Source organism: Labrus bergylta, chromosome 5, assembly GCF_963930695.1.
Source record: "Labrus bergylta chromosome 5, fLabBer1.1, whole genome shotgun sequence".
NCBI classification, from domain to species: Eukaryota; Metazoa; Chordata; class Actinopteri; order Labriformes; family Labridae; genus Labrus; species Labrus bergylta.
This window is the reverse complement of record NC_089199.1, coordinates 33,049,137-33,061,999: the sequence shown is the minus strand read 5'-3', so window position 1 is coordinate 33,061,999 and position 12,863 is coordinate 33,049,137. Positions and strand designations below refer to the sequence as shown.

At 41.4% G+C, this 12,863-nt stretch overlaps 2 protein-coding genes across 2 annotated transcripts; both read right to left on the bottom strand.

The window, feature by feature from the left end:
* Positions 1 to 1,665: 1,665 nt before the first annotated feature.
* Positions 1,666 to 4,692, bottom strand: LOC136179287 (odorant receptor 131-2-like). The gene is made up of 2 exons (XM_065955378.1): positions 4,543 to 4,692; positions 1,666 to 2,457 (listed from the first exon to the last, which is right to left on the bottom strand). The coding sequence occupies exons 1-2, from the start codon at positions 4,690 to 4,692 to the stop codon at positions 1,666 to 1,668; spliced, it is 942 nt and encodes a 313-aa protein (XP_065811450.1).
* A 4,623-nt stretch (positions 4,693 to 9,315) lies between these two features.
* LOC110002355 (odorant receptor 131-2-like) lies at positions 9,316 to 10,712 on the bottom strand. The gene is made up of 2 exons (XM_020657958.2): positions 10,563 to 10,712; positions 9,316 to 10,083 (listed from the first exon to the last, which is right to left on the bottom strand). The coding sequence occupies exons 1-2, from the start codon at positions 10,710 to 10,712 to the stop codon at positions 9,316 to 9,318; spliced, it is 918 nt and encodes a 305-aa protein (XP_020513614.1).
* Positions 10,713 to 12,863: the final 2,151 nt, after the last annotated feature.

Here is a 12,863-nt window from a genome sequence, read left to right as displayed (position 1 = left end):
TCATTGATTTAAGAACACGGTTCAGTCTCTCTATAAGGTTGGTTTGGGGGTGGTAGGCTGAGGTTAACACATTCCAGGTTCTGCATACAGTTTGGAAAACTGATGAAACAAACTGTGTTCCAAGGTCAGACAGGATGTAGTCAGGAATGCCCCACCTGGTCAAGATGTCTTTGACCATGACTTGAGAGATGGTTTCAGCCGTGGCATTTATGATTGGGAACAGTTCAACCCCACGGGAGAAATAATCAACGAAAACCAGGAGATAAACATTTTATTGAGAGCTTTTGGGGAAGGGACCCATTAAATCCATTCCAAGCATTTCCTGTGGGCGGTGAGTTTGAGTTTGTTGGAGTTTTCCTGCAAGTTTTCTGTTTTCTGGTTTGTAGAGTTGACACGTTTGACCATTTTTTACATGTTCTCTGGCATCCAAGCTCAGCTTTGGCCAATAGACAAGATGTTGAAGTCTTCGGTAGGTTTTGTGCCTGCCAAGATGTCCAGAGAGAGGATCTTGGTGGAAGTAGTCCAGTAACTGTGTACGGAAGCTAGGAGGTATGTAGAGTTGGTAGATGGTTTTGTATGGGAGGGTGACGAGACGGTAGAGGAGATCATCCATGATAGTGTATGAAGGGTTTGAATTATTGACTTGTCCAGTTTCTACCACTTTTTGATAAAGAACCTGACATTCTGGGTCTTCCTGTTGTGCCTTCCACAAGGGTCTCAATTGAGATGGGAAGCACTTTTGATGGTTTTGGAGAGGCAGATGTGATGGTTGCACACACAGGAAGGGCATTTGTATAGGTGCAAGTCACCGGTGATCGAGGCAGAGAGTCATTGAAAGAAAGTCAGTGAAGGAGAAGTGTTACCTCGGCATAGAGCGTGTTTGAAAGTCCGTGTTATATCCATTTTGTGTGACATCTTCGTCGCTGGAGGTCCGTTGCTGTCAGGCCGATTACCTGTTGGATTTGTTTATTTCCCTGTTTCTGGCGGATCAGCTGTTCCCTGGAGTCAGGAGATGCCGGTCGCAATGGATCAAAGCCAACTGACTTAACCTACTGACTGACTTAAAAAACTTTGGTACCGTGAGTACCTGGTGTGTCTTTTGTTTCTTTGTGTTTTGATTGTCGCACCGCAAAGAGAGACGCTGGTTTTCTTTTGAGTTTGTTTCCTTATTTGTTTTCGAGGCCCGTGGTAAACCCGGAGCAGAGTTTTTGTTTTGTAATTGAACATTGAACTGAAATGGACTGAACTGTGGGTTGTGGGTATACCGGAGCGGACTTTTTTCGGAACGGGAGTGAACTTTGCTTTACAAACACAGACTGTGAAACACGCACACACAGTGCACACATCATTTTGTTTGCAGTGTGGATGATGTCCTATTTTGTGCAGGTTGACTATTTCTTGTTTGCATTTAATTTTTATTTGTCAAACTTGACTCTGACTGGCACCCCAAAATTAAAACCTTGTCAAACCCGCTACAGGGTTTTTTCTCTAGGCGGCCGGCTGCTGCAAACACTCTCTCCTCATGGAAAACAATTTAAAAAAGACTATGGTGCTCAGAAAAACACACTATGTGGACACGGGGCTTTAGTTCACCTCTGTATTTGAAAGTGTGTCGACCTTTAATATGAATAGCTGTCATTGTAAGAATGTTTTTGTGACCCCGCTCTAATGGAGGTTACGGATGGTTGAGGACCGCACTGTGACTTTACAACACAGATACCTTTTCAGGTACCTCCTGAAGGTGTTGTCTCGTACGCCATAGATGAACGGAATAATGGATCTGGGCAGGATTTGTATAGTGATAAAATAAGCGAACAGATGGTCTGTGTAGTCTCGAGGCAACCATTGCTTTATGATGGTTAATAATGGAGGGCCGACATACGTGGACATACACAGCAGCAGCTGGAACCCGTGCAGCAGGATGGTGTTTCTGGCTTTCTTAGCATCTTTGCTCGCTGCTTTAGCCGTGAACAGGATCTTAAAGTAAGTGAAGAAGATAGTGATCCAGATTACGACTAAAAACACTGAATACAGGGCGTTCCTCCTTTTTGTGTTAACTGGATTTGGAAAGACCGTTTGTCTGAGGCAGAAGACCCGGGAGCCGAAGAAGTCCAGCGGCTCGGTGGCCAAGGTCACAAAGAGATCAGGAAGAACCGACAACATGCTCGTAATCCAGATCAAACCGATCAGAATCAACGTTCTCCTGACGGTGCAGATCTGCACGTGGCGCAGCGGCATGCAGATAGCAATGTAGCACTCCACTGCCATGCAGGCCAGATTGAGAGGCGTGTTCTCGGTGGCAAAGAGAGCCGTTAGCATCAAGAAAGAACAGACGGAGACGTTTATTCTGTGGATGGTGTAGCTGATGATGAACATGATAATAGTCAGCGTCACCTGGATCATGTCGTTGACCACCAGGTGAATGAAGAGGATGTACCGAGGGTTTCTGTAGAAGATCTGAGGGAGGGAAGCAAAATATATCTGTGAAGGTTTTCAGTCATTTAGGCCCTGACACACCAAGCCGACGGCAAAGAACTAGTGGTAAATGAAGGCTGCCTGTTGCGTTGCTTCACGTCGTATTATAGGTAGCCTACTAATCCAGAATAATGTCTGATAAAAAGTTGAAAATGGCGCTGGCGTTGTCAGCCCTTGGTCTTTGAGTGGAAAATTAAAAGAAGAGGCGGAGGCGACAAATAAGGAGAAACCGCACTAATGGGTGAAAGCATGGATACTACAGCGGCATGCTCAAGGGGCTTTCCTGAATGGTAAATGGACCTTAGCTTATATAGCGCTTTTCTAGTCTTCTGACTACTCATAGCACTTTTTTTCACTCCTGCTGCTTCTGTGGTGGTGTATGAATGTATTAGTTACTTCTGATGGATGATACTACTACCATAAGTGTGTGAATGGGTGTGACATGGAGCAACTGGGGGTTAAGTGTCTTGCCCAAGGACACAGCCGGCATGTTGCCCAGCTGGGGATCGAACCCTTAACCTTCCAGTTGAGAGGTGATGACTCTACCAACTGAGCCACAGCTGCCCCTGAACCTGTGTTGAGAGCTGGAGAGAAATGAAACCTTCAAAACAGCAAATCAGAGAGATTCCTTTCACCGACCGTTGACGCCGATTCAACATTTCGAAATTGGCCAAAAAAAGGCAGACGGGTAGAGTTGGACACACCGCAAAAACTAGGGCGAGAACCGCTCACCAACTGTCCAAAGAGGGAAAATTCCTCTCATTTGAAACAGGCAATGGACACAGACGACTGTCGTTGTCTTTAGAAATGACTGTTTTGAGGAGACGGATAACCCCTGGAGTTGTTGTGGTACAAATCTAAACAGATCTGACATTAAAGGAAAATGAACACTGTGTCCAGAAGTGACCAGCCTGCTGTACAATGGCTGGACATTTTAGTTACAGTAAAAATCAAACAGATATTTCTCTAAATGGAGGTTCTTCATCTGTTGTTCATTAGAGGTGGGAAAGAAATCGATTCAGCATGGTATCGCAATATGTTGTGTGGCAATATTATATCGTCTCATGGCCAAGTATCGATATTTTTTTATCTTAATAGGAAATATGCTTTTTTTAAATTTTATTTGCTGAAGGGGTTGCACAATTCAATTGTAACGAGTTGCATTGTTAAGAGTTCATCTTAAAATTCCATGAGACTGAAGTACCAACAGTTCAGATTATGAGGTCCATGCAGCCTCACAGGGTTTAACTTTGATCATGTTGGTCAGTCTGAGGGCTCGACTCCCTCTGTGTAGAAATAAAAAGACTGAAGTGAACGGACTGAGAATTGTTTCTTATTTGACAAAACAGTTCAAAACAATACATTATAATATGCAGTTAAAAAAGCTTACTTGCAATATATAGAATTGTGACTCAAGTATGGAGATAATATCGTTTCACACCACTATTGTTCATGTTCAGCTCCAAAACCACATTTTGTTCCGTTTATTTCTTCATGTGCCGTCGTCTGTTTGGTAGATTTCTCTCTTCCTGCCTGAAGTTGAAGCACTATTCTCTTTTTTTCTCCACACTAAACAGACTGACATCCAGTGAACTGGGCTTCTTTCTGCAGGTCAATATGATAACAGATATTCCTCTGGAGTCTGTGAATACAGTCGCCTCCATTAATGAGATTCTTTTTTCAAATGATACCTGCTCAGTTTTCACAATGAAAACGTTTCATCTGACTGGATGAATGAATGGAATCGCCCAAATATAATGAGTAAAAATACATCAAGAGACAGCTGCCTGGATGATGATGATGATATTGATTTCATGTTACAAATCTAAAGTCAGAATCAGAATCAGAATTGGGGTTTATTGCCAAGTACAAACACAAACAAGGAATTTGACTTGGTGTATTGGTGCTAAACAATTAACAAGGAAATGAAGCAGAACTAGCAACAACTTAAATAATACAGTATAAGAAGATATTAAAATATATAAAATAGAATATAAAAATGTAAAATATAAAAAAATCAAAAAACACAAAAGACTTGTTCCTGCTATCATGACATGAAGGTCATACCTGGTGTTTGCTGAAGGTGTGGACAAGGCTGGCATTGATGTAGTTGATGGAGATCACCAGAAACACGACGATCACGTTCTTGGTGACGGCTTTAGAGAGGGAGTCTGGAAACCGAACGACCACGGTCATGTTGGCAGACGACACATTCATCTCTGAAGACAAAGAAATGTCCAAAAGAGAAACACAACAAATCAATCAATGATTATAGGAAACAAGAAAGTGGAGCACGATGTTCAAGTATTAGGAGCACTGACACTTTTTAAGAGAAAAAAAATGAATTCTGATATTTTATAATGTTTGTTCAGGAGAACAGAGGGACGTAGATTTATTATAGTATCCCACTAAAACGGGCCTACGAGCATTTGACCTCAAAGACCAACTTCCTGCCTGGTGTGTAAACCCTGATGAGAGAGACTGTATTTATAGAGCACATTTAAAAACAACAGAGTTGACCAAAGTGCTTTACAACAAAATAGATAAAAGCATAAAAGAGAAAAAAGGAACCAGACAAGCTCTTATACTGGGTCTAAGAACGCCAAAGCATTCAGATAAACTGTTAGAGGTGATTTAAACACGGGCAACGTGGGTGCCAGCCTAACCTGGGGGAGCAACTGGTTCCACAACTGCAAAGGCCCGGTCTCCCCTTTGTTTCAGCCGAGCGTCATGTGCAACCAGAAGTGACCTTCTGTGATGACACCTTTGAGGCTTTCTTCTGAAGATAACACATTTTACTTTATTCTAAGCTGCTTGTTTGATTTGTGGCTGATGCACATCTCGACTTTCATCAGTGTGAAACATGTTGACGGACGTTTGTCCAACGCTCCTCAGTAACGATGAATGTTAGGTTCAAAGACCTCATCAGGTTTGTTTCTCTGTTGCCTGCTGATCCATATTAAAGCGCTCAGTGTTTAAGAGTTCCTGTTGATCTTTAATGTCTTCATACCGGGCTGAGGTCGGCTGTGTTACAAGTAAATATGCTCATTTATAATAAATATGTAGAACAACATCTCTCCTCTTTCCATTCATCTCTCCTACCAGCTCGTCTGTTTAGAGTTTCACGTTTATAACATTTTAAAGGACAAGTTTAAGTCATTAATGTAAGACTGTATCTGAATGTTCATGAGTTATAAAACTTACAAACGTACACAGTTCAGAGTGATGTGAAACTTCCACATGTTGGAGGTAATCTAGCTTTAAATAAGAGTGGATAACTGTTTCATTAAGTAGAGTATAATGAGCCCTGAAGCACGTTGCCTCATTATTAACAGCTTTAAGAACATTCACTCAAACGCTCCTGTGAGTGAAAATACAGGCAGCTGTTAGACTATAATCCCAGAAGAAGAGAGAGACTCACCTCAGAGGAACATCAGAGCATCAAGATTGAATAAAAAAATATACAAATGTAAATTTAGATATCGATGCAGGCAGACTCGAGGAATATTTAAACATCACAGAATGAAACAGTTTCTAATTCAGCAGTCTCAATGATTCCTCAGAAACGTCAGAAAGCAAACCATTAAAAACACTAAACATGCATCACATGTTCCTGTCTTTGTAGTCTAATGCAAACGGCCAGTCTGAAAGTTTAAAGCCACATTAAATGAACCGCTCTGATTTCATAGATGAGATATGAGTGCAGTGAAAAGATGTCGCTGCTCACCTCAGACGACCTGTGGAGACTAGCTCATCGTCAGGAAGGCCTCTGTTAATCTCCCACTTTATATGTGTGTTGTGTCACGCACACATTCAAGGGATCCCTTATTTTTTCTTTGCACGCTAATGTGTTGCCTGCGTCCAAGTGAGGGACGTCAGTGATACTTGATTCTGGAGGGACAAAAATGTTGTTTGACTTCTGGGTCAAAGTCCAGGGTGGGGTTTTGTGGAGCATGCTCAGAACACCTTGGGCCAATTTGGGTCTGATTGAAATGAATACAGGAAATCAACCCCTAACAACATCATCCAGGTTAGAGTAGAAAGCATCATTCAGAGTTGGTGTACACTGAGCCTGTGTAGCGAGCAGTTGTTGGTATCTGTCATGTGTAGACAGAGACGTCGGCCATGATGCAGCAGAATTTTACCTTGTTTTTGCAAAGCTCCGTAGTGTTTCTAAAAATCCAAAATGTTCCCATAATCTTTGGTTTCAGTTTTGCTGGCGTTGGATCGAGTTTCTCATTGAAGGACGTGCCTTTGGACCATGGAGTTTGGCTTCTACTGCCGCCTGTTGGCTTTATTGTGAACTGCACCTTCGGCATTGTGTCTTTCTAAGCTGCCATCACGGCTCTGCGTCTGTATCGATTCTGTCAAATCTGCATTGATGCAATTATTGCCATGTCGTCTTTTTGAGACAAGGTCTAGTAACCGTATCATAGCAGTTTAGAAAATGTTTGAAAAGCTCTCAGCCTGCCATTAGGTTGACTGAAAGTTAGACTGAGACAGCATTTCCAGCATGGAGACCACCATCGATGGGACTCCAGCGCCCCCTGCAGGAACAGACGAGTGACCTCACTCAGGCCTCGTATATTAATGTTTACAGTCGATCAGTCAGGGCTGATTTGACCCTCTTTACGAACAAATCTAAACGTTTAAATCTCATCAAGACGTGTTTCATAAATCAGCGAAGCACCTGGCACAGTTTTTTCCTTCTCCTCATATACGCTGACATTTCTGTTTTCCAGTCATCATCTTTTAACTTTAGTATTCACATGTTGAATGGAGGTTAGTGTGTCACAGTCATTGTACAATTGTACAATTTTGATGCAGTAAAGTGGAGTTCACGCTCGTTATCAGCTAATTCAGTGGTAAAAAAACCATATTGTGTTTGTTTTAGATTCAGGAGAAACTTGTTGCAAATAGCTGTAAGTAAAAACCAAAGTTTTCTTGATAATAGTTTATTCATAACTTTTCATACATCCAACAATTTTATTGCACATCACATTTTTTTTTCATATTATGCAGCCTTAAGAGTAACAGACGTATAGTTCAATAAAGTTATGATTTATATTGAAGCCCATAAAACTCATTACATTTATAATACATTTATTATGCATTTATTATTTGGTATAACTTCCTGTTTTGTTTTTTATCCCAGACAGAAAAGATATCACACTGCCAGTTTTTTCAATCAGTCAGCCTTTAGATGGCGCCACCCTTGAAGATTTTTGCCCATTTGCTCGTTCACCACGGTCAGGGGGGCGCGTCTTGATTTAAGGCCTGCCGTATCTGATAACTGCTCCCGAACAAGTCGGAGCCTCCCTGCTCTGGAATCATAAATATCAAACATGTCTGATATTTATGATTCCTGGTCTGTCGAAAACCTAAAGCAGCCAATGAGGAGAGCTGGGAATCTTTGGGTGTCTCACGATTCTGGATTCATTGATTTGTGGATTCGAAGTCTATTTATGAATGAGTACATACTTCAGGATCTACTCCAGTCATCTGTGAGACTGGCTGAACTTCTTGATTCTCCATTTGGCGTTCTACTGAGTTAAAGAGCTAGCATTAGCATTAGCACTGAGCAGGGAGTGACTGATTAGCCCAAATGAAATTAAAAAATAAAATAGATTTTTGGACGTTTTGGATCGATTTTAAATCTCAGAAAAGAAGAATCTCGATTTTTACATAAATCGATTTTCTTTCCCACCTCTAATGAGAGCAAGCAGACTTGGAACCGTCACCAACCGGGTTTTGTGTACTCTGACAACTCATTCTCAACTTGCAAATTAAATAAAGCTGCTCATAATCTATCTTCCCAGCCAAGATCACATCCGTATAGTTTTTCAGTTTTCCCCTGTGAATGCGGCAGGAGAGCCAGCGAACGATGTCAATCCTCATGTTTGTTTAAAATCAGTCGTTTCTACAAACAGCAGGTGTGGTCTCCTGTTCTTGCCAAGTCGTCTCGTGTGTGCGTTCAGAAGACTCTAATATTAAAAATAATCTGAAGCTGTCCTCATGTTTTTGGTCTCCAACATTTTTAAAATCGGTTTATTTTTGAGAATCGTCTTGTGTGTGGCCAGCTTTAACCAAAACTCTTCAGACCCAAATGTTGTTGTTTTTTGTACCAGGCTGTGAATCTGATTATTTCTGCTGTCAGAATGGGCATTTCACCATGAGTGTGTGTGTGTGTGTGACTTCTGCTGACAGCCCCAAGTGGAAACTTGAGGAACTGCGGCGTATTTCACTTCCGTATTGCCTAACTTTCAGTCAACCTAACGATAGAAATATAAATGTAAAACATTTTTTTTTAACCTTTGAGTGCAACGACAAAAAACAGGTGACACTGAGGAGTATTGGCCCTTAGGACGCTGATTTTTAAAAATGAAGAACTCAGGTTCAGGTTCAGGTTACTTTGTTTGTACCCGCAGGTAAATTTGGTTGCAGGGAGAGTCACTTAGTACAACACAGACAAAACATAAAACATACAAAGTGTCTGAACTAATATATGAGCTGTATTGGTTTGAAAAGACGCTGCCAGCACTTAAAAAACCCTGTTGGTGGACCCAGGCCCTTATGAGCCACTTCGACCTTATGACCTTTCGACCTCATGTTTGTCCATGAAGATTTCTAGTCTACGTACTTTTAAAACTGTTCACATGAAGTTTCTAGATATCAGTTTGGGGTTCCACAGGGCAAACTTTTGTTTTAAACCTCATGCGTGTTACTTGGAGGACTTTGAATAATTGAAGAGATGGAGTGAGAGCCAGGAGTTTTGCTAAGCTTAAGCTTTACTTTATTTTTGGGACATACCTTCTTTTTGTTGATGTAGGTTCTGAATGGTTACTGGATGGTGACTTTACAAAACAGATACCTTTTCAGGTACCTCCTGAAGGTGTTGTCTCGTATGCCGTAAATAATCGGACTAATGGACCTGGGCAGGATTTGTACAATAATATAACAAGCAAAGAGACTGTCTGTATAATTCCGAGGAAACCTTTTGCCTAGAAAAGATAATAATGGAGGGCCGATGTATTTTGCCATTCCCAGCAGCAGCTGGAACCCGTGCAGCAGGATGGTATTTCTGGCCTTGTTAGCGCCTTTGCTCGCTGCTTTAGCCGTGAACAGGATCTTAAAGTAAGTGAAGAAGATAGTGATCCAAACAGTAACGAGAAGCACTGAATGGATGACGTCTCTCTTCTTGATTATGAGCGGATTTGGAAAGGCTGTTTCTCTGAGGCAGAACACCTGGGAGCCGAAGAAGTCCAGCGGCTCGGTGGCCAATGTGATGAAGAGATCAGGAAGTACGGACAACACGCTTGTAAACCAGATCAAACCGATCAGCACCAACGTTCTCCTGACGGTGCAGATCTGCACGTGGCGCAGCGGCATGCAGATGGCGATGTAGCACTCCACCGCCATGCAGGCCAGGTTGAGAGGCGTGTTCTCGGTGGCAAAGAGAGCCAGCAGGATTATGACCCAACAGACGGGGACATGCACACTGTGGATGGTGTAGCTGATGATGAACAGGGTTATAGTCAGCGTCACCTGGATCATGTCGTTGACCACCAGGTGAATGAAGAGGATGTACCGAGAGTTTCTGTAGAAGATCTGAGGGAGGGAAGCAAAACACATCTGTGAAGGTTTTCAGTCTTCATGGTAGATCATAGTTACATCCAAAAGGCAACAGGACCTGGTTGAGAGACTTGGTTCAAGATTCAACCAGGTCCAGTTACCTTTTGGATTTAGCTTTGAATAACTAAACATGAGTTATAGAACAGTTATAAAAGAAACAGCTGTACCACCTAGCGTTTTTGTCCAGAGCACCAGCGTCTTTGTTCAATTTTTTTCAATGAGTAGAGAGTGTTCAGAGCAGCAGATGGCCGACAGGAGTTTCTGTACGGCTGCTCCAAAGGCTATAGTTGAAAATCTTTAAACTTTTCAGAAAGACAGCGTTGACATCACCGGTGCTCTGTTCCAAATGTGTCTGATCGGGAAATAAACAATTTAAAATAAAAAAGCATGAAGTAAAAAGTAACGAAGCAGTGTCGGCCATACAGCGGCCGTTGTCAACAGACTGTCATGGAGACCTGGTGTTTGCTGAAGGTGTGGAAGAGGCAGGCATTGATGTAGTTGATGGAGATCCCGAGACACACGACGATCACATTCTTGGTCACAGCTGTAGAGAGGGAGTCTTGATACCAAACGACCACGGTTGTGTTGGCCACTAAGCTGTTCATCTCTAATATGAAAAAGTAATTTCTTCAAAGGAGAAAGCATCATATTAGTTAAATGATATTTGTCATCAAAATGATAACAGAATACAGTAAATAATCTGATCTAAAGGAAAACAAGTTAAAGGAGCTATAACTCTGACACGTAGTGTTTAAAATGGACAAAGTGGACACTGAAGCTTCAGTGTTTATCCAGCTCTGCATGGGTCTGTAAACCTTTCTGTGTTCTAACCTCTCTCCATTTTTCAAAAGCATCTCCAATATTGATCCTAGTTTGAGCACGTTTCTGCTCGTGGAGCTTATTAGAAACATGCAGAGGCTTTTTAGGTCGGGTACAATCACTTCTATCTGAACCACTTCTCTTGACCGCTTCCATCACTGCAACACCTGTTGACCTGATAACTGCTCTCATATCTGACAAACCGAGGGGGTGCCTTAAAACCACCTATCTTCTCTGGTCCAAACAAATCCAGAGCATTCAGGAGCAGAATCTAAAGTTAGAAGGAGGACATACTGGCTGCTGCATTGTTGTCAGAGAAGTCAGCACTTCAACATAGCATGTTTCCTTAATGTCTGATCATATAGTAAGCTCACTTTATCATTTCACTCTCTACACATCTTACTGATTGGACCTTAAATGTTAATAATAGGACAATTTAACAGCACCTATTTCAGGAAATGTGCTTTTAAGGAAACATTGAAAACTTTCAGAATACCAGAACTATAACAACAGAACTTAACTATTATCTAAAAGTATAGTAATCTACAAATAACAAACCTACTATTTTCATTTCAACATAAAGAACTCTGAGTAATGGACATTCACCAGATGTTTGGTTTTCTAACAGAACATCTCAGAGAAGATGTCCTCCACTCAGAGAAACCTACGAGCAGGTCTTTATTTCTGTCACAAGCAGACGTGTGAACGAGGACACAATCCCCTCTTCACTTAGTCCTCGTCTTATTAACATCAAAAAAACATCAACAGAGAAGTGTGCACGTCCGTGTTTCATGACAGTAAAGAGGTCCACGTGCCTCTATGAAACATGTTAGCAGGACTTAAATGTGAGGTTTTATCTTGATGGTGTTTGTTAAACATACTGGTGAACAACCTGTGCTGAATGTAAAGAGCTTAAAGCCTGACTCAACAAATATAATGTGTGAATGTTTACATACAGCAGCTCAATGTTCTCATGAAGGCTGGTTTACTATTTCATATCAGACAGCAAGGTCTACTCATGCATATAAAATGACCTTTTTCTACATGGTAGCATCAAAATCTTTGAATAAAGCTCAGAATCTGCTATTGAAAGAAAAAACATCAGTGCACATTTCCCCTCCTCAGGCCAGCTGTCAATCACAACCTGATGGTGAGATGAAGTTTATACAGATTCATTCTGCAAAGAGAAACTCGCCTCAGAGCATCGAGCTGTAATAAAGACACACAGATCATACACGTAGCTACAAGAAGAGATACCAACGCATCGGGAATCATTGATTAAAAAAAAAGGTGACAGAAAAATGTAAATCACTCAGTCAGACAATCAAGTTGTTAAAGTCTTTCATCAACAGCAAACACGTTCGTTTAAACCAATTCTTCAGTTTGAAGAAAAGGATGTTGGAGCAATTGGATAAACTGTTTAGATAAAATATGAATCACATTTGACAGAAAGAAGATTCATGAAAAATCTGCAAAATGTTTAAGTCAGACTATGAGAAGTTTGAAAGATGAACAACATGAGAGCAGAGAAGAGAAGTTGGTTCTTACCTAGTTCATACAATAAGACGAGTACGTCAAGAGTATGGCTTCAGTAAGTGTCTGACTTTATATATGGTGTCTTACCATCCACTGTGAATATTACTGGATGAAGCCTGAGTGAGGTCACCCGTCTGTTCCTGCAGCGGGCGCTGGAGTCCCATCGATGGCGGCCTCCATGTTGGAAATGCTGTCTCAGTCTAACTTTCAGTCAACCCAACGACCACTGTTACACCGCGCCCACCTGTCAATCAGGTTAGCTACACACCTAACTATGGATAACACACATCATTCGTTTAATCAAAACTACATTGGCTGGGAAGTGCAAAACAAAATTACAAAGTGTAAAACACTTAAACAAAGTTTGAGACAAATTGACATTTTATAAAACAAAATTACAA

Coding starts and splice junctions, on each gene's coding strand:
- LOC136179287 (XM_065955378.1), bottom strand. CDS start 4,692: ATGAATGTGTCGTCTGCCAACATGACCGTGGTCGTTCGGTTTCCAGAC. Junction 2,458..4,542: donor ACACCTTCAGCAAACACCAG/GTATGACCTTCA, acceptor TCCCTCCCTCAG/ATCTTCTACAGAAACCCTCG.
- LOC110002355 (XM_020657958.2), bottom strand. CDS start 10,712: ATGAACAGCTTAGTGGCCAACACAACCGTGGTCGTTTGGTATCAAGAC. Junction 10,084..10,562: donor ACACCTTCAGCAAACACCAG/GTCTCCATGACA, acceptor TCCCTCCCTCAG/ATCTTCTACAGAAACTCTCG.